Here is a 20,918-nt window from a genome sequence, read left to right as displayed (position 1 = left end):
TGCACGCCACAAATAACATTCAAAACCCATGGCTCGTTAATGGATATTTGCATATCTTTAATTAAAAATGGGCAACCACACTTCTTTGTTCCAGTAAGTCTCTCCTTACTCACTTTTCAGATCACATTTTTTCATCTTTCATATTCTCACATTTTTCTTCAGACAATTTCTCTTTGGGCTGACGATATTAGCCACTTCGTTCACATGCCAAAAACAATCGAGCCCATCTCCCACTATCTCCACTGTCTGACCTTTTCACTACTACAACCATTCTATTCGCCTTTGCCACCTTATGTACCCAAGCAACTAGTGCATCACGAGATTCAAAATATTCATTCGTAGTGAACACCATTGTATAATCCACTATTATCTCATTATTCATAGGACCAATACCACTACCCTCTGTAGAATGTGTATTTGATTTCTAATAAAAATAAAAAAAATATTATAACATTACAAATATAACTTTATAAAATGTAAAAATATGTATTGGTATTGTTCACTCGGTGTTCGCATACAAATGGATGAACATGACTCACATGTTTGGAACTAAGATACCAAACATATTTAGCTATATTCGGAAATAATCAACTAAACATATTTCGTTATGTTCGGTTTCCAAAAGTCGAACATTGCTCAGACTGTTTAGCCTGGTATGATCGAACATTGCATGTTTAAATAATTTTCAGACTGTTACAGTTCAAATCGCAATGATCCAAATATACAATTATACTACACGAACAAAATGATGAAAAAACTTATATTGTTCGTGGGAATTGGATCTTCATTGTCCATTATGTTTGATTTGTTACAAAAATGAAGTTTTGAGAGATATAAGATATTAGATTGTTAGGGTTTAGATAAAGAGAAAAAAAGAGAGTAAGAGAAGGGCGGAGGGAGGAGAAAGAGAGGAGCGAGATATAAATTTTATAAAGAGGATGTTTTAGATATTTTACTTAAGGATATTTAAAAAAAAAATTAAGATGCGTTTAATGATCCATGGGTGTGGATAGCCGCTCCATAAAACTAATCGACCAGATAAAAGCGTGACGACCGCGTGGCTGCCATGTTCCTTATCCCCGCCTCTTCCTATTTCCCTCCATCCCCCTTTGTTTGTTCCTTGCTTCTCTCCCTTTTCGCCGATACTCTCCAATGGCTCTCCGATCCCTTTCTTCCTCCCGGTTCGTTTACCCTAGCCTCAGTGCTCCTTGCCCCCCACCGTCAAGAGCCCATTCCGTCAGAACACCAGGTTCTTCCGCTTTTCCCCCAATCTCTCTCTCTCTCTTCGATTTCACTGCACTAACTCATAGTTTATTAGTCAAATATTATTTAGTTACATTAGCATAGCCAATACAATTTAACAGAAAAAAATTGTGAATAGGCAGAGATAGCAGCTTATGGTCAGCGCATGAGTGTAGCCTTGTGGGTCAGTGACCAAGCCTAAGGTCATGAATGAGTTGTAATCAAAATATTAATAGTTTCCATGTGTAGCCGACTCGGTCTTCTACTAAGATATGCTCAGGATCTTATAGAATCTTAACCTCGAAATGTTTTTTTTTTCTATTACTTATCGCAATTGTTCAGTTTGATTAAATTAACATTTGTTTTTTCTACATTTCTTTTATATGTTTTATCACTTCTTGGCAAAAATCCTTACGGGCATTGCTTGCCAAAGTAGTCAGTTGCTATGTGGAAACAAGTAATACATTTTATTGTAAGAGGTATGACCATACATTAACTTCATCTCACTAAGAATATATATAATGTATCCAATAGAATGCAAATATCACCAGGTTCGCTACTTTTTTTTTGGATCTAACTAGTCTTTTTTGCCTTTGGAGGGTGTCACCATAGGTATGATCTTCAAGCTTGATGTTACTGATCTTAAGTGGATGTTTGACTTGGCTAGTACTAAACATCTTATCAATATTATTTCCTTGAAAAATTATAATTCGGAGCTAGTCCTATGTTTTCTATAGACAACCCCGAAAATTACAATGTTAGTCACTTGTTTTGTCAGACACTCAAATAAGCTACATATAAGAAAAATGTAATAGAGTTTTGGTAGGTTGTTGTTATTGGTTGTTAGACTGATATTTAGTCTCATTGGCCACGTTCATTTTAATGCAAGACCAACCAACCTTTAACTTTTGCATCCAGTTTAAGCTTGTCCTCTTCTTGCCGTAGAGTGTGTAGAAGATTGGGCATGTGCCTCATTTGATTTCTCTCTTTTCAGTGAGTTTAGAATTATTTGCACTCCATACCTAAGTCTAGTAGGAGTCTTCAAGAGGTATTCTTTACCCATAAGTCGCATCTGTTACTATTAGTTTTCATTAAATTTATTATATTTATGTTCTCAACTGCCAAGTCTTTTTGGAAAAGCTTGTTTTTTCCCTAACATCATAAACCATTTTAATTCTTGAATTTCTATTGCCTCTTGTAGATTATATTATATATGACCTAAAAAACTTGGTGCAAATGATCATTGTTATTAAAGGGAATTTGAAGTGGCCCTAAAGATCATGAGTGTAAGGACAGGAAGAGATTCATAAGTTCAGAGTGTAGAGTCTCTTAGATCCTACAATTTAATTAAAATATTTTAGAATTATATTTGACATTAATAATTTATTAATCTGTAAATTCTATGTGAACAATTTCAACACTATCTTTCTAATATCATGAAACATTATTAAAAATAATCATATCGTAAATATATAAAATACAGTACAATTCTTAGTGTTTCATATTTATATAACAAATAAATGATGAATGATAATTATAAGATGGTTAATAATGACAATAATTAAAAAACTCCTACTTGGGAGCCAAAAAGTTTTATATAATTGAAAATTTTCTCAAGCAATAATGACATGAAAAAATTATTTTTTTTACATAAATATCAATCTTTAAAATTTCTAATTATTAGAGTTATTATTCCCTAGGTAGTCCTCTCTACCTTGATATAGTTTACCATTATTTTTTTTTTTACTTCTGCACCCCATATGTTGGTATATCTATGCTTGTATCCTATATATGCATAATTTAGTCCACAACATTCTTCCTTAAGCTGGTTCAAAACTATAAAGATATCTTAGCTTGTTATAAATATAGTTAATTGTAGAATCTCTTAAAGACTTAGTGAGAAAATCAGGTCATTGATCATTTGACTAATCAAAGAAGTGTGCATTTTCTTGGATTGCATTTTTTTCTTGGACAAAGTTATTATTAATCTCAATATTTTTTATCTTCTCATAGAAGATAGAATTAGAAGAAATTTGTACAATAGCTTGATTATCATAGTTTAATTCATTGGCCCTCTTAGAATATTGCCTAGCTCAATCATTCACTATGTGAACGACTCATGTAAAAGCATAGCTCTGTATTCTCTCTACTAGATCTGGGTACAAAAGTTTGCTTCTTGTTCTTCCAAGATACCAAGTTCTCTCCAAGAAAGAACACAATACTTTGATATGGTTATCCTATGTGTTGAATATCCTACCCAATTAGTCTTGGTATACCCTTCAATATGTAGACAACCTCGGTCAAGAAATAGGAGACCTTTTCTCAGATCATTCTTGAGATATCTTGGAATTCTTAAACCTGTTTTCCAATGGTTGCGACATGGAGCCTTAAAGAGTTAACTAATTACATTTACAACGAATGAAATATCAGCCATGGAGATTGTAAGGTAGTTTTAGCTTTCCAACTAATCACCTATATTTCCTTGGATCAAATAACCACTCCCCTTATTTGAGCATCAATTTGACATTAGGATATGTGGGAGTTTCAATCATCAACTAGCTTTGCTCCTAATATACCAGCCTCCTCAAGTATGTTAGACATATATTTCCCCTAAACGATATAAATCTCTCCTCTACCAAGCATGCTAAGAAAGTACTTCAGGTTGGTAAGAATTTTAGTTTGGAGGTGTAGACTTCTTCACTTTGTCTAGAGATGTTTTCTCTTTGCTCAAAGATTAGAGATTTATCATACAAGTATACCTAAAGACATGTGGTGGGAGTAAAAAAGAGCATCATGAGGAAAAGGAATTGTGAAGAGGATTTGACTATGAATCAGGGATAAAAATACCATGCCGAATTGGTCGAAAAAGGCGAAACATTTTGTTCCGCCTACCGATCGGCACTAGCACAACACGACACTTGGCTCCGTGGCAACAGAGAGGCGTCGTGCAACCTCATGATTGCTGCGGAGGGGTCGTGGGATGTCGCGACCACAACACAGGGGCCGCGCAACCCCCACAGCCGTAGCGGAGGCGCCGTGTGACCCTCGCGGCCACGGAGGCGCCGCGTGACCTCCACGGAGGGGCCGCAAGACCCTCGCGGGGGTCAAGCCTCGCGGAGGGCCGCGTGACCCCCGCGTCCGCCGCGGAGGGGCCGCATGACCCTCGCGTTCGCCGCGAAGGGGCCGCGCGACCCTCGGGTTCGCCATGGAGGGGCCGCGCGACCCCTCGCGCGCCAGTTGCGGAGGGGCCGTGCGACCCCTCGCTCGACCCCCGCGGAGGGGTCGCGCGACCCCCGCGTCCGTTGCGGAGGGGCCGTGCGGCCGTGCAACCCCCGCGACCGCGCCGGAGTTGAGCGAACTTGCGGCCGTGTAGTCGCGAGAACGTGTCTGTGGTGAGTGTTATTTTAATTAAAGCTTAGGTTAATTACTTTAATCAGCTCCTAGTTATGATAGGGATAATATAAAGAGACTTTATTAAACCCTAATAAAATTATCTAATTAATTTATTTTAATTCTAAAAAATATGATAATTTTTTATTTATTTATCTATTTTCATATTTATTCCCTTTTTTTAAAGATTATTTTTATATTTTAAATATTTATGTTAAATATTTTATTTTTAATTAATATATTATATATTTAAAAAATACCGAAACTATATCGGCATAACGCGATACGATACCAAAATCGTATTGTTCCGGTCTAGGACCGAAACCTCGACATGGGTCAAGATATTAAACCATGCTATAAAACACAAAACAAGACATGCAATTTATAAGGTGACATGTATGGACTTCCATATGAAGTAATAGAGAGCTGTGTCTTATTAATAAGATGTTTATTTTTCCTCTCAACACCACCATTTTGTTAAGTTGTATGAGAACATGAAGATTGTTGGAGGAGATATTGGTTATAGAGAAAGGATTGAAAAACATGAGAGAAATAGAGAGAAGGGATTAAAAGACATGAGAGAAATATTCCTTAGTTAGAATGCTCTTTGAATAAGAGTGAGTAGTCATTTATGAAGATAACAAAGTATTTGGCCAAGCGTTGAGTAGACACAAACCAAAACTCTCAAACATCAAAATGTACTCAGGAAAAGGGTGTAAAAGTGTATTTATGGATACCTGGAGGAAAGGAAGATCAAACATATTTTCTGATTACAATTGAGGTTTTGAACATTGGTAAACTAAACTACTGAGTTCTAGAAGACTCGGAAGTACTAAACCACAATGTAGTGATAAAATGTTAAGATTAAGTCTGACCATAATGAAGTGATACAATCCTTAAGACTCTTAAGTCTTAACCATAATGAAGTGATACAATCCTTAAGACTCTTAAGTCTTAACCATAATGAAGTGATACAATCCATGTACTCTTAGTTTGTAAATTCTAACTAGAAACAAAATCAGAATAAATGCTCAGAACAATTTATCTACTTATTAAGTTTTCTAACAGGTAGTAGATTTTAATGTAATTTAAGGTATCTGGAGAACCAAAGAAAGTGCTAAAGATGGTGCAGGTGTGATGTTGGCAACTCCCTGGATAGATGAGAGTTCATCTGGTAGAGTGAGTGACACTCATAAGATGAGATGTAGATATAAGATCAGACAGAAGAGAGATATTAGCAGACGTATGCTTAGAAGCTATATAATCCAACATTTTGACCCATCAATGTTTGTAATAAAAACTGATAGAAGCATCATCATCAGTTAGAGGTGACATGGACAAAGTTGACACGTTCTGAGATCTAGTAGTCTGCCACTTGAGAAAACATAGATAATCCTTAATTGGTATATCAAGGGTTGGTCTATAGGTAAGAGTATCATGCTTAAGAATGCACTTAGATTGATCCATTCCTCAAGGGATCACTTGAGAATGAAGCTGGAAGAAACAAACAACAGTCATCCGAACTTGGTAATCAGAAATTTCAACAGAACTGGAAGATCTGCTGGAAATATGACACAAAACAGATCCATTTCCATTGATTTTGGAGGTCTGAAGCAGGCTGAAACAGGTTTCAGATCTCGAGATGCAAAATCGCTGGATTGCTCTGCTGAATTATAGAAAAAGTGGAACATATTTGATTGGGGAATATGGTGGAACCAGACAACTTTGTGGCCGGAAGAAACAGATATGCAGATTCTGGAAGAAGAGAACTAAAATTATGCTGCAAGAAAAAGAATGGTGTGATCCAGAAGTTGAAATCTGGAACAATGGAGGCTGAGACGCTTGTGATGGAGAGGGCCTAGATCGTGATCCCTAAAACCAAGACAGAAAGGCTTATCAGAGTCCCTTGAGAAGTAGAGTGCATGCCCAACCAAAGGGATTAAGAGCAGCAGAAGAGGAGGAAATCACAGTTCCTGTTTTCGGACAAGAAGGAAGTGGGATGGCTCCTAGAAAGACTTGCCACAGAAAGAAGCTTTCCACCATGAAGGAGGCGTCAACCCTTGGAAAGAATCATGTGGTGGAAGATTGGACATGAAGGAAGACTCATTGGCGGGAAGCTAGTTGGCGGAGCAAAGAATTTCATCTCTAATATCATGTTAATTAAGGAAATTATTAGGGTTATTTTTTCCTAGCTAGGCTCCTGTACCTTGATATGATTTACCATTATTGTTCTTTTACATTTACACTCCTCAAATTGGTATATTTACACTTGCCTATTCTATCTATGATTTAGTTCTCAACAGTTATAATGAAAACAATATTGGAATATGCTTTGATGTATCATGATTAAATTTGTATCACAATTGAGCCTTGGTTACAATTAACTTTGAGCATGGTTGGCAAATTTGAACAATCCCTATATGGATTAGTTGAGCTGGATCGTGATTGACATTGGCCAATTGTTCCAACTGATTTCCTGGATACATTTATGAAATCAAAACAAATGTTGAAATAGCAGAAGAAACTAGATCAAATTTAAGGAGAAATCAAATGGAAATAGAGAGCAATGAGAAGGAATTAACTGACTTGATTTGAAAGAGAACCCATGAGATTATCGCTGCTTGAAACATCCATAATGATTATTGGATTCTAACTACCATCCACAAGGAGCTTATGATGACGACGATAAAAGCAAGTCAAGTGTTGCCAATGGTGTGCTTTATCTATTTGTTAGGTGGAAGGGCTATGTTTTTTTAGGCTAGCATTGGCTATCTAGCCCTTCGGGCCAACAAATCTGGGGATGACCAGCCAGGTCCACGGAAATTTCCCATCGGCTATCAGAGTAAATCCGGAAGTGCTCGCAATGGACCAACAACCCAACATCCCAAGTTTGTCATCCCACCGAAGGAAAATACCATTCTGTGCGCCGAAGCGGGGAATCGAACCGTGGGTGTTTAGGAGACTACATGGGCGCCTTGCCGCTGCACCATAACCCGGAGTGCAGGTGGAAGGGCTATAGTGGTTCAGGAACAAGTGGATATGTAATAGTCTTTTGTACTTTAAATTATGTATTGATTTGGTTGACTTAAGACTTTAGGTAACAAAATCTGATTAAATTTGATAAGTTTCAACCTAATTAAACCTATTTTACCTAATCTAATTTAATTGATTTATTAAAATCAGATTAAATATGATTAAAATTTTGTCAAATCAAAGTTATTAACTAATTTAATTTATTTATTAAAATAGATCAAATTGATGGTAAAGTATCTCTAAAACTTAAAAGAAAGTTCTATAAAATAACAGTTAGACCTATTATGTTAAGCTGAATGTTCTCGAGACATGAGCAAAATATGAGAATTGCAGAGATGAGGATGTTAAGGTTAATGTGTGGACATACGAGGATGAACTGAATAAGAAATGAAAACATTAGATGAAAAGTTGGGATTGCATTTATTCAAGGACACGTTTAAGATGATACAATCATGTATTTAGACAACCAATAAATGCTCCAGTCAGGCGGTGTGAAACTATAACAAATATGTAAATCAAATGAGTAAGAGGAAAACAAAAAAAAGACTTGGTTAATAACAATAAAACTAGGTAGGATTTATTTAAATATAGATGATGATATAGTAATGGATAGAGCCCAATGATATAGAAGAATCCATATAGCTGACTTAGTGGGATAAAGCTTGGTTGTTGTTATATTAAAACAGATCAGAATTTAAGTTAATTAAATCAGAATAATCAAATTTATTTTAACTAATTTTATTTGAGTTAAAATCCTATTTAATCAAATCAAATTTAACATCATGAAAATCATATTTATTTTAATTAAATCTGATTTGATCAAAATCCAAATTAGCTAAAGTCATATCACTTTAATTTTTTTTTAAATCAAATTGAATTAAATCTGATTTCAAAGTAGATTCAAATCAAATCAAATTAATTTAATTTAATATATTTAACTAAAATCAGGCTAATCAATTTTAATTCAATTAATTCTGATTTAATTTTATTAAAATCAAGAACCAAATATACTTACTATCTTTTTTTTTGTTTTTAAATTCTCTAGTATCAATATATAGTATTAATATTTCATGAAAAATAAGATGCATTATTCTTAGATTTTCTTTAATATCTTTTGTTTTCTTATTCATTAAACTTTTCTTTTGTTCCTTTCATCTTTTCCATTTTATTTTTATTTTCTTCATTGATTTTGATCTGAGAAAGTCGATTCCTATGTTTTTAGAACGTTTAATACAACCATTGCTCTAATACCAATACCAATACCAATACCAATACCAACAACTGTGGCCCTGAGTTCTTCGTAATGCAACTACTAAATTGTATGATGCATTCAACACTAGTGTATTGTGGAAAAAGAACTTGCCATGAGTGAATTCTTGTATTTGAGGCTTGAATTTAAACTTATGTTCCCATATACTTCTTCATTAAGGTTCAATTTTGGAGTAACAGAAACAGGTCATGCTATGTTTCTTTCATGAGCAGGAAATGTCCATAATGGAAATGTTTACACACATTTTCCCTCATGGAGTTCATCTTTTGCACCTGTATTCTCTTGCAAGAATTTGGGCAATAATAAACAACACAAGAGAAGGTTAGCATTTTTCATATGAACCATTAAAGTAGCTGGAAGTTATCATTTCCAATGATTAAGATTTGCCATATTCTCAGAGCTGGAATCATCAAGTGTGCAACCATTGAAGAAATTGAGGCTGAGAAATCTGTGATTGAGAAGGATGCTGTATGTTGTTGTGACTATACTTCATAAGGCTGATAGTGTACTTATGATTATATCAAATGTACTCCATAAGTTCAATTTTCCAGAGAGATAGGATGGAGAAGACTATTGAAACAGTCCGAGCAAGTTTCAATGCAGTGAGAACAGGAAGAGCAAATCCTTCTATGCTTGACCGAGTTGAGGTTTGCCACTTATCTTGTAAAGGCTATTTCTGACAGAATCTACTTTCTTTTATTGTATATCATGTTTTGCTACTGTTAAATAACAGAGATAGAAATTCTTTGCATGTTTTATTTGCTAAATAAAATGAACAGCAGTTCCTATGTCTTCATTTTGAATTTTGAATTTTGAATTTTACAACCAGCCCTATTTCATTCTCTAATAAAAAAACAATTCTAAAAAGGGATCAGGGGAGTTTTCTTATCTTCTTTTTCACCAAGTAATCCTCAAAGATATTCATCCCCTGTACTTCATGTCTTTATGCTGTTTTTCAACCTACACTTTGACAGTAGTTATTATACTTCTGGATGATATAGGATCCTTTTTCCTTATCACACTGAAATTCTTTTCAATGAGACAACAGCAAAAATGCTCTTGAGTTTGTCTTCCTCCTATTTTCTTTGACTTGTTAATATATTTTGTTGTTATGAGACTTCATTTTACTTCCAGGTTGAGTACTATGGTACTCCTGTCAGCTTGAAGAGTATTGCACAAATCAATACACCAGATGGAAGCACTCTTCTTGTGCAGCCCTATGACAAATCTAGGTATATTAGTCAGTTATCCAGAATTTACTCCTTTTTTTTGTTTGTTTGTTGGGTTAGGAAAAAATTTCTATTTCTCCTGTTTAATAAGTACATAGTTCAAGCTTTATCTAGAATATGTAGTTTAGTCTCCCTATAAATGCTTGTTTGATAACTGTCATGTTATTAATAGAATGATATTGTTCCATTACTTCTAACTTGCTAAACAGTTTTCTGATAAAATTAGAGTTTCCTTCTTTTTACTCCTTGTCTCTTGAGGCACATCCTTCCTTTTCTGTCCTCATTATAGAAACCATTCTTGTTAAAAAAAGTTTGCTATTTTTTCCTACATTACTTTCTATAATGCCGGTGATACTGCCTCCATATAGCCATTGTGCAGAATGTGACTTTTATGGCTTCATACGGAATCTTTTGTGCACATAATTTTCTTGTTACCCATCCATCAACTGCAACCTGCTCCCTAGTGGAGTGTGCTCTCTTACAATACTAGGTTGCTTTTTTGCATAACCTCCATATTGCAGGTCCTGTACAAGTATCCAAACTTCTATCATAAGAATTAGCATTAACCAGGCCCAAGCCCAGAGCTAGTCTAGCATGATTTGGACTAAAATATTTGGCAGTCTATAATGTGGAAACATAAAATAGGTGGCAATAGAAAAAAAGAAAAGGAAGAAGAAAGGTGTAATGCAAAACCTTCATCATTGAATTATTTTGGGAAGAAGAAGAATGGTGTAAATAAGGCTTCATGGTTGGTGTGATCATGAAGAAGAAAGGTGTAATAAAAATATCAACATGTAAAAAACAGTAAGATAATTCACTAAAAAAACATTGATCTTAAAGTCTTCTTTGCCATCATGATTAAGCCATGTTTCTTGTAACTATTTAGGGTTTAGTACATGGATCCCATCCATCCTTTGAGATCTATACAAGGCTGCACCGCTGGTTAAATTCCATTCACTTTAACGAAAAATAATCTCAAGATCAAAAAACACATTTTTTCAAGCCCAAAATCCCCCCCTCTAATTTCATAACTTGTTCATCTTTTTTTTTTTCCTTTCCATCTTTTTATCTATTAATTATAAAATGAGATTACTCACCTTCTTTCTCTTCTGCCATCTCTTTGCTCATGGTAATTTCATGGTTTAAAATGTCATTTGGTGTCGGTTGTGTTGACCAACATGTGGAACAACCAATACTCATGAGCCATGAGATCTTCACATGCACGACACACGGCTCCTCTCCTCTCCCTTCCAACTCCCCTGCTTCCCCCTTCTCCAAGCAAGTGCCTTAGCACATTTTTCATCACGCATGCATCATCAATGATAGCATCACATGGTAATCTTGTAGAATCGCCGTATCATGCAACTCTATTAGTTCCTCCTCCTCCCTTCGTGTCGGCATTAAAACCATACTAAAATCCAAGCTCCTCCATCAGCGCCAACTCTTTGGTGCCAAAATTACACAAAAACCTAGTTGACACACGTAAGCCATTATGTCCTACTCTTCTTCTTGTGAAACCGACATAGCAGCGCTCCTTTGTCCTTCTCCACCTTTGGCACATCATCGACATGATACAACACTGATGACATCGTCTCAAGCCACCAGGAACTAAAATATCGGCTCGACTCATGATTTCAATCTTTTGGTTAATTTCAAACTTTTAATTTTTTTTCCTTGATATCTTCCATCTCTCTTAGAATATATATAAAAAAACTTCCTATCAACATCTCGCTAGAGGTCATTTTCAAACTTTTATTTTCTCTCCTTTGATACCTTCCATCTCTTTTAGAATATTATAATAAAAAAAATCTTCTATCAACATTTCTCCTCTATTCCTTTGCAAAGATGTTGGGACCTTCTACATTTTGTCAGCAACCATCCCATACATTCTCTCCATTGATTGCAACCTTAAGAGATTGATTAGTTATTTCTCAATTCTAATAATCCCCTTTGTCTTCTCTTGAGTACATGAAAGAACTTTCATTCTTTTTTCTCTTTTCTTTTTCAGCATCTTCTGCTTCCCTTCCAAAGTAATATTAGGCTTCTTTCTTCTAATATTTCCTTACCTTTTAATTCTTTTACAAGTATTTATTGAAATTCTAATCATTTTTTTATTCTAACCTTTGGATTTGTTCCTTGCATACTTTATATCCCTTCTATATAGTTAATTTGAAGGAAAGTTAAAGAAAAAGCTCTTTTGAAGCACAAATCAAGTCACAAACTTCAGCATCACATATCTAAAAGCTCTCAACCATTGCATTAATACAAAGTCTTCTCCTTGGCATCGCTGTAGGATTTTTCCTTTTTTGTTTTCTTCTTCATGTAACAAACTAGACATTTATCAATATTTAGACTCCAAGTTGAGAGGGTATATTAAAGTGGAATATATAGTAAAGTCACAGATAGGGCGGTTATTGCATTATAGATTGTGTGGAAGTTTTTTTCTTCCAATTTTCTTTTCTAATTGTAAAATTTCATATACTATTTGTAACTTTCAGCTTAAAAACTATTGAGAAGGCAATAGTAAGTTCTGACATTGGTTTAACACCAAACAATGATGGAGAGGTGATACGACTAAGCATCCCTCAATTGACATCTGAGCGGAGAAAGGTTGGTTTGATTTTTTATAACTTTTACTGATTTCACATATTTTATATTTAGAAAGTTATTCATGAGAAGAATACTTGGAAACATATATTCTTCAAAGATGCTTTATTGCGATACCTGTTGCTGTCTCTTCATTCCCTCTTCTACCTGGTTACAGACTTATCTTGTGTTTGTTATGTTTTTCTTTGCAGATTAATATTATTCATGAATTTATTTTTAGATAGTTAAGTTCTCGTTGATTCACAAATTGTCTTTTGATTCTGCTTTACTTTATTTATAACCTCATGTAATTTGTATAAGTACAATAAAGAACATTAGTTGATTTGCAATGATTGAGGAGGGAAGGGATGAGCAAGTGCTCGTGTACAACAAGGATGATCGAGCATACCACTTTGGAGAACATAGAACTATAAATATGCTCTCTTCTCCTTCCTTTCTTCTTCTTCTTCCTCCGTCTCTTCCTCTTCTTTATCCTCCTCTTCCTTCCCGTCCTCTTGATTTTGGACATCACCATCTCATATTGACATGTAGATTAGTACTAAACCCATCTCATTCAAGTCCAACACTGAAGCCCTGATACAGAATAAGATTTCTAAACTTGATCTAAGCTATGCTTTGTACACTTGTACTCCTTGTTTTACGAAATAAAAACTGTTATTGGAGTTTCTTTATTTTGGATTATAGAATTTACTGAATTAAACTGTTGGAGTTTTTTTTTCTTTGTGTGTAGTGTATGACTTCATCCTTAGCAGAATATTTGCAAATCTGTATATTCTGCTCTGCTTGTATCTCTTAAGCTCAGTTAGGGTTTCTTTAAAAGGATTTAGATTTAGTTTGAACTTGGAAGAGTGTTTAGATTTAAAATGTTGTTTAGATTTATTTGGGAGTTTATTTAGATTTTTTTAAAAGTTGTTTAAATTTATTTGGGAAGTTACAGTCCTTAGATAACTAACTCGTAATTTTATGAAGAATAAGTCTCACTGCTGACCTATAAAAGAGGATAGGATCTCTCATATTAGATCATCTTTCAGTTAATAATGTTTTCCCTCTTTCAGTGGACAAGTGTTCCTCGTGCTACTTCAATTGTTATTAAAGCCAAATTTGTGTTCGGTCTCTATTTCTCAATTCTTTCCCACATTGTTCACAGTTGGACCACCAAGCATTGTTTGCTTCCTGAGCCTGTCAGATCAGTAAACCCATAGTACATCTTAGTACTGCCTGAGTTTTCAAAACGTGCTTATGAGGAACCTGGAACCCAGTAAACATTGGCTTTCTCTTCCAAACATTTGCACAGCCTTTCTGTCAAATTTAACTAATAGATGCAAACATCTTGATTGTTTGTTAACTTGGCATTCAAAATTTTACAAGGAACTATCAGCCTTATGATTGCCAAGATCCTCAAGTCAGATCATCAGTGTTCTTCAAAGGAACCATTAGTTAATTAGAGTGAAAAGTCACAGTAAATAAAAGTTTGTGACATCTTTCAATTTATCTTCACTTAGTTTTGCTGTTCAATATCAAACATGTTTTTTCTAAATCCATTTGTCAATCTCATCATGATCTTCTTGAAGTTGTATTTTTCCCAATTATTTGAGACAGTTGTGCTTTTCCTAACTATTTAAGATCGGTTATATGAATCTTATCCCTCAATTGACCTCCATACAGTTGGGTTATGCCGTTAATAAATTAATTTCGTAGCCTAAGCTTATTTATTTTATAACTTATAACATCAGAAAACTTTTTGTGCTCCATTCCTTCTCACTCAAATTATTCTTCTCGCTGACCTGATTTATCTGCTAATTTGATGTTTATGTCACTCCGATGTTGGTTCAGGAACTATCCAAAGTTGTTACCAAACTTGCCGAGGAAGGAAAGGTAATGGAGAATTTCTTTTCTTGGCATATGCTTTGCTGATAGTGGCATACCAAGTAGTTCTTTTAATTTCACAATTTCTAGTAGGTTATATCCCCAACTATGAATACCACTAGTCTGTAATTTTAGACAGTCTAGTTGGTTGTCTACATTTTTATAATTATCAATATTTCTCTTGCCAACTGTTCTGAACTTTGGTAGCTTAATGCCTTAACAAGCGATTCATATTGTTGACATGAGTTCATCTTTGCTTCTTTTTTTTCCATGGATTAGTCTCTAGTCTGTCAATTATGTGTTGCTTCATTTGGGTTAGAGTAGGGTCGTGAGTTACTGTTTTTTTTTATAGTTTTATTCTATTTTTTATTTTTTGGTGATGTATTGAGATGGGGTAACTCTGTCCATATGTTTCTTTCGCAATATTATTCTCTCTCGCCGTAATGCAAAAAAGGGTAATGTATAAGGATGCATTGGGCATTTTGGAATGATTTTTTAAGGTCCTTAACAGTTAAGATTGCAGCTTAACAAGCCAATCAACTGACTGGGGTGACTCTATGTAACAATGAATTTGCCACTAATTATTTTTTTTACTCAACATAGACATTGCATAAAATATACGCACAATTTCTCATCTAATCTTTAATCTGGATTTGTTTATCCTTGGAACCTGATTTGAAAGATCAATTCAAATCTAGCACTTGTACGAATTTTCTGTTTCACTTTGCTTAACAAGAGAACAAGATTTGCAGTCTTACAATGATAACTTTAGAGTAACACGAAACTAATGCAATATAATGTCTATTTATTGAATCTATTTAGCAGTTACCACCATGATTGTTTGTATAAAAGGAAATGAGGCTCTCACAGTTAATCATTTTCAGGACACTGTTTATGTTTTGTGATGGCTTGATGGTATCTTTGTGCTTTGGCAGGTTGCAGTAAGAAATATACGAAGAGATGCAAATAAAGCTTACGAGAAACTTGAGAAAGTTTGTGTTATTGGACTCTTAGCAACGAAAACTTTTGACTTGAGCTCATTTGTGGACATCTAATATACATTTTTCTTAATATCTTTCAGGAGAAGAAACTATCTGAAGATAATGTTAAAGATTTGTCAAGTGATCTTCAAGTATGTTGTGTGTCACTATACATCTGAAATGTGGCTATTTGTCAGACTGTTTCTTATATTTAAACAATTCTAGGTAATTTTGCCCTTTGAAATGCCTATCAGAATATGTGCTTATGAAATTTCTGTACCCTCTGTCTAATCATTTTTCAGAAAATGACTGATGAGTACATGAAGAAGATTGAGGTCGTCCAAAAACAGAAGGAAAAGGTAGTCTGATCACTGCCAATCAAGTTTCATTAGTGTATGCATGGAAAATAGATGCTTTTCTTCACATATCCACTATCACCAAAACATTTTAGATGTATTCACAAATAGCCGTTGCTCAATTTACTTTATTAGTTTGACCATTCTAAATGAACTCGTTTTGACAAAGTATCATAGTATCTGAGCCTACAAAATATGAAGTTTTTTTTTTTGTTTTTAAATCTGCTTTTTCTTTGACAGCGTTGTCTTCTCTCAAGCTGCCTTGATTTCGCGTAACGTTGTTTGTGTTCTTACAGGAACTGTTAACAGTCTAGTGCCCAACAAACCATGTGCATCTATTAACTTCTTTTGCTGGCGATCATACTTCACCGAATTTATGGCGGTCTTAATTCTTTTCCGTGTGTACAAAGTCTCTTTCGAACTACTGATCATGGTTCTATTAGGACTTGAAGATCGGCATTGCATTTGATGCCGTGAATTCTGTTTTGTGATTTCATCTTTTTTGATTTAGTGCATGATCAAAGTATTGTCCTTGAAGAACTTATCAGCTGTATCATAAAAATATGTTATACATGAATGACGAATAAATAACAAATAGAAATAAACAAATATAATATAAATACATGTGAAAAAGACAAGTTTATCCACGGTCAAGATACTAAATAAGTCAAAAATCCCACCTACCAAATTAATTCCTTTTAAAGCTTAATTTTTAAATTTACTTGAATATCTAAATTATAAAAAAACTAAAACAATGATTATAATGTTTTTTTTTTAAATTCAAATTTTAGTTCTTCGATTCCCCCGTTCCAATCCGTCTTCAAAAATATTTTATATCAATATTTTTATGATTTATTTTAAATATATAATCGATTGAGATATTAATTTTAGACCCTTAGAACAAATTTATTACATTCTTTATAATTACGTATTGTTATCAGTTGACTGACGCACGTAGTTGATTAGAATTTATAAATAGAATATAAAAAATTTAAGAGTAGATCGTAAAGGTCAACTGTTCATATAATAGTCGATTGAGTTATATCATTCATTTGTCGACTAGTACTAAATATTTAAAGAAGTAGTTGGGATACTTGGAAAAATTGACTATTCAAATTTATTTCCTTTTCTTCCCCGCCACGTGCCTGCGCCGCGCCCTTTTTTTTTTCTATATATATTTATATATATACGTGTGCTTCGCTTCAGTCTCACCACCTCCATCTGGCCAACAATGGGCGACATGTCCAAGAGGAACTGCTGCTGGTACGAAGAGGAGATCGAGCAGAATCTGAGATGGTGCTTTGCTCTCAACAGGTTCATCGATCGCTCACCTTAATTTTTCCTCGATCTTTAACCTTTCCTAATCCTCCTCCTCCTCCTCCTCTGCGATCTTTTATTGCTTGGCAGCATCCTGCACACCGGCTCATCTCAGTATCAGGACATCGCTTTGCTCGACACCAAGCCATTCGGGAAGGTCAGTGCGCTCCGGCCGGCAGCCGCGCGAGCGGCGTGCACAATTTTTTATGCATAATTCATCGATCGATCTCCACTTCTTGATTGGTTAGTGCAGGTTCTTGTTCTTGACGGGAAGCTTCAGAGTGCAGAAATGGATGAGTTCATTTACCACGAGTCTCTCGTTCACCCTGCCCTCCTCCATCACCCCAAGTAATTAATTAATTAATTAATTAAATACTTCACACACGCACGGTTTTACTTTTCTATTTTATCTTTAATTATGTTCGATATATCTATCTTCAGTCCCAAGAACGTATTCATCATGGGGGGAGGTGAGGGTTCCACAGCAAGGGAAATCCTGAGGCACTGCACGGTGGAGATGGTGACCATGTGCGACATAGACGAGGTATACATATATTCCTGTTAATTAAACAATGAAAGATCTGAATAGATAAAATTGACAGGAAGTGGTAGATTTCTGCAAGTCTCATCTTCTTGCCAATAAAGGGGCCTTCTTTGATCCTAGACTCCATGTCGTAATCAATGATGCAAGGTAACTCATTCATTAATTAGCAAGTAATCAAGTAATTAAACGAGTGTTTTGGTAATTATGGAAAAGAGCTGAGTTGGAAAAGAGAAAGGACCAGTTTGATGTGATCGTAGGAGACTTGGCTGACCCTATTGAAGGAGGACCATGCTACAAACTGTACACCAAGTCCTTCTACGAGGGGACCCTAAAGCCCAGGCTCAAGGAGGGTGGAATCTTTGTCACACAGGTCTGAAGGATGCATGATTCAAAACAAACAGAGTTTTGAAATGAAAAATAACGAGTGTTTTTTCTTTCCCTTTTTTTGTCTGTTCTAGGCAGGACCAGCAGGAATCTTTTCTCATACAGAAGTGTTTTCTTGCATCTACAACACACTCAGACATGTTTTCAGATGTAATACACAAACTTTCACCTTTTCTCTTCATAGTTTTGTTATCGTCGATTTACTTTTACACCATAATTCAGCTCTTTTTGCTCCTGAAAGCTTAACCTTTCTTTGCAGATGTTGTGCCTTACTCTGCTCATGTACCTTCTTATGCTGATACATGGGGTTGGGTCATGGTTAGATATATAATTGACATTCTTATACAGTGCAATTAGTTCGACTGAACTATCTGAAAATATACCTTCTGATGTTTACAGGCATCTGAGTCACCACTGGATCTAGATGCTGAGAAGTTTGACGTGAGGATTAGGCAGAGGATTGAAGGAGAAAACAGATTCCTTGATGGCAAGACCTTTGCCTCAGCTTCCATCTTGAGCAAAGCTGTGAGGAAATCGTAAGCAATTAATTCTTACAGATCTGAGTAGTTAATTACTTAGTTAGATGCTAATCCTTTTTGGTTTTTGATCAGGTTGGCAAAGGAAACCCAACTGTACACTGAAGGATCAGCCAAGTTCATTTATGGCCATGGAAACTGCAATGATACTCGAGCTTGAGACTCGGCTTGAAGACCAAAGATGAAAAAGATGGCCATGTTTAAGTCTCAAAGTTGTGACAGAATAAAATTGTGGCTTCACTGACGACTACTGTACGTTTTTCTCCTGTTTGGTTTCTTTGGTCGACTGAATTGAGGATCGTGATTTCCAGTTATAGATTTTGTTTTGGGAGAAGCATAAAAACTTGTTGATGCTTGCCTCTTGCAAAGCAAGTTTGTAGGCGACAATATGATGTGTCTAAAGTGAAAGAGTAATCCGAAACATCCAACTAAGTCAATGATGCATCTACAAGATCTAGTTATCAATCATCTATAAGGCTACAATGGCATACGAAGGCCTAATTTGAATCCAACTCCAAAGCCATTGTTCTTTACTTGCCGCCGGATAAATTCCTACAAGTACAGCAGAATGATCTTCAGGGATCGGGCAACAATCATAATCTCATCTCAATGGGGAAGAGAAGAGGAAGGAGAGCATGCTTAATTCAACATATCCAATTGAATCAAATCCCCTCCTCTTATACCTTGACCCATCCCGGTGGGGGACCATCCACATAAAAGACTTATAACCAGTTAACAATCCATTAATGTTAACGAATCGGTTTATTGAATTTACACAATTAATGCACATCGAATAGCATAAACCCCCTTCATGCGTTATGCACTAGATCACTTAATTGAGATTTTATTCCTTAATGGCAATTGTTGTGTATGTTGTTAATCGTGTATTAGCCCACCAAATGGAGACTTAATCTTTCATAAAGTACACATAATATAGTATGCATACCATGAGTTTGGGTAAGCATCTTTAGCTCTTAGTTGTGTTTGTCTATGGTAAGGATTTTAAAATATATATTTAAAAACTCTTCTTTGTTTTAGATCTACCTAAAGAATACTACAGTCTATTAAAGAATATTTTCTAGAATATTTTCTTAGTGAAATTTTCCAGAATATTTTCTTAGTTTGTTTATTTATTGATTTCTTGGTATTTTAGGTTTTTTTTTCTATTTTACATTTGTAATAGTATTTATATACTGCACATATCATTAATAAAGTTTTGTGCATTTAACTCTCAACATGATATCATAGTACTAAGCTTAACATTAATTTTTTTTTTCCCGCAAATCCTAGTTGTGCACCATTGTAGCCACCACCCATTATGATCACCGTTGTCGCTATCATTCGTCGGCTGCCTCTCACGAATGTTCTTGATTCATCCTCTAATCTTGTGGTTCTCAACGTCAATGCTTAGACATCGTTAAAACTCACCACCTCCAATTATTCTGCTTTGCGCTTACAGTTCATATCTCTTATATTCTAGTATGACTTACTGAGATTTGTTGATGGCTTGCGTCTCTGCCTCCTTGCGTAGATAATGCCTATAGACACCACGCTTCCTCAGGCGAATCTTGATCATATTCTCTAGCTTCGCCAGGATTAACTTCTCCTCAATGCTATTGTTGGATCAATGTCTCCAACTCTTATGCAGTTTATTTCTGCATCCACTTCATCTAGAGACTTGTGGTAGATGCTGGAGAAAACCTACACTATTTCCTCATGTGGCATGATTATGACTCATCGTTAAAACCTTACAAGCCCTCACCATAGTAACAGATATATCACTGATTATATGTAAGACATCAAAAGAAACATTGATGCTCTTGCGCTTATGAATGTCAAAGTTGACTTTGATGAGATCTCTATTCATGTTATGAATGGTTTTAGTCAAGACTACTGTAATATCTCACATGCCCTATAAGTTCATAATGTCCTTGTTACCTTTGACGAGCTCTTTGAGCAACTCCTTAGCTATGTGGCCCAGCTACAAATCTCAACACCATTTCCATATTCAGTGCCAGTGATTGCTCTTGTGGCTTTAATAGGGAATTCATGCACCCAATATTCAAACTCTCATGGTGGTCATCAACAGACTTCTAATTCAAACTTTATGCAGCTATAGGTGTGATAGATTCTAGTGGTGTCCTATAAATTGCACCTACCTACC

The 20,918-nt window shown here is 35.2% G+C and overlaps 2 protein-coding genes across 4 annotated transcripts; both read left to right on the top strand.

The window, feature by feature from the left end:
• Window positions 1-1,052: 1,052 nt before the first annotated feature.
• On the top strand, window positions 1,053-16,513 carry LOC122005637 (ribosome-recycling factor, chloroplastic-like). 2 transcript variants are annotated; one of them, XM_042560754.1, is made up of 11 exons: window positions 1,053-1,249; window positions 9,148-9,256; window positions 9,334-9,403; window positions 9,487-9,582; window positions 10,070-10,167; window positions 12,663-12,774; window positions 14,605-14,646; window positions 15,573-15,629; window positions 15,719-15,769; window positions 15,920-15,976; window positions 16,270-16,513. In XM_042560754.1, the coding sequence occupies exons 1-11, from the start codon at window positions 1,153-1,155 to the stop codon at window positions 16,285-16,287; spliced, it is 807 nt and encodes a 268-aa protein (XP_042416688.1). In that variant the 5' UTR covers window positions 1,053-1,152; the 3' UTR covers window positions 16,288-16,513. The 2 variants fall into 2 exon arrangements, with proteins under 2 accessions (XP_042416688.1, XP_042416689.1); XM_042560755.1 differs by lacking the exon at window positions 14,605-14,646.
• A 658-nt stretch (window positions 16,514-17,171) lies between these two features.
• Window positions 17,172-19,091, top strand: LOC122003667 (thermospermine synthase ACAULIS5-like). Of its 2 annotated transcripts, none has more exons than XM_042558746.1 (10): window positions 17,172-17,287; window positions 17,381-17,447; window positions 17,544-17,638; window positions 17,732-17,834; window positions 17,893-17,981; window positions 18,048-18,204; window positions 18,293-18,368; window positions 18,478-18,536; window positions 18,618-18,743; window positions 18,830-19,091. In XM_042558746.1, the coding sequence occupies exons 1-10, from the start codon at window positions 17,205-17,207 to the stop codon at window positions 18,857-18,859; spliced, it is 885 nt and encodes a 294-aa protein (XP_042414680.1). In that variant the 5' UTR covers window positions 17,172-17,204; the 3' UTR covers window positions 18,860-19,091. The 2 variants fall into 2 exon arrangements, with proteins under 2 accessions (XP_042414680.1, XP_042414679.1); XM_042558745.1 differs by having other exon boundaries at window positions 18,618-18,754.
• The last annotated feature ends 1,827 nt before the right edge of the window (window positions 19,092-20,918 follow it).

The sequence above is a fragment of the Zingiber officinale genome, chromosome 7B (assembly GCF_018446385.1).
Source record: "Zingiber officinale cultivar Zhangliang chromosome 7B, Zo_v1.1, whole genome shotgun sequence".
NCBI classification, from domain to species: Eukaryota; Viridiplantae; Streptophyta; class Magnoliopsida; order Zingiberales; family Zingiberaceae; genus Zingiber; species Zingiber officinale.
Note: the sequence above shows the minus strand (reverse complement) of the source record. Positions and strands in the feature narration are given on the sequence as shown.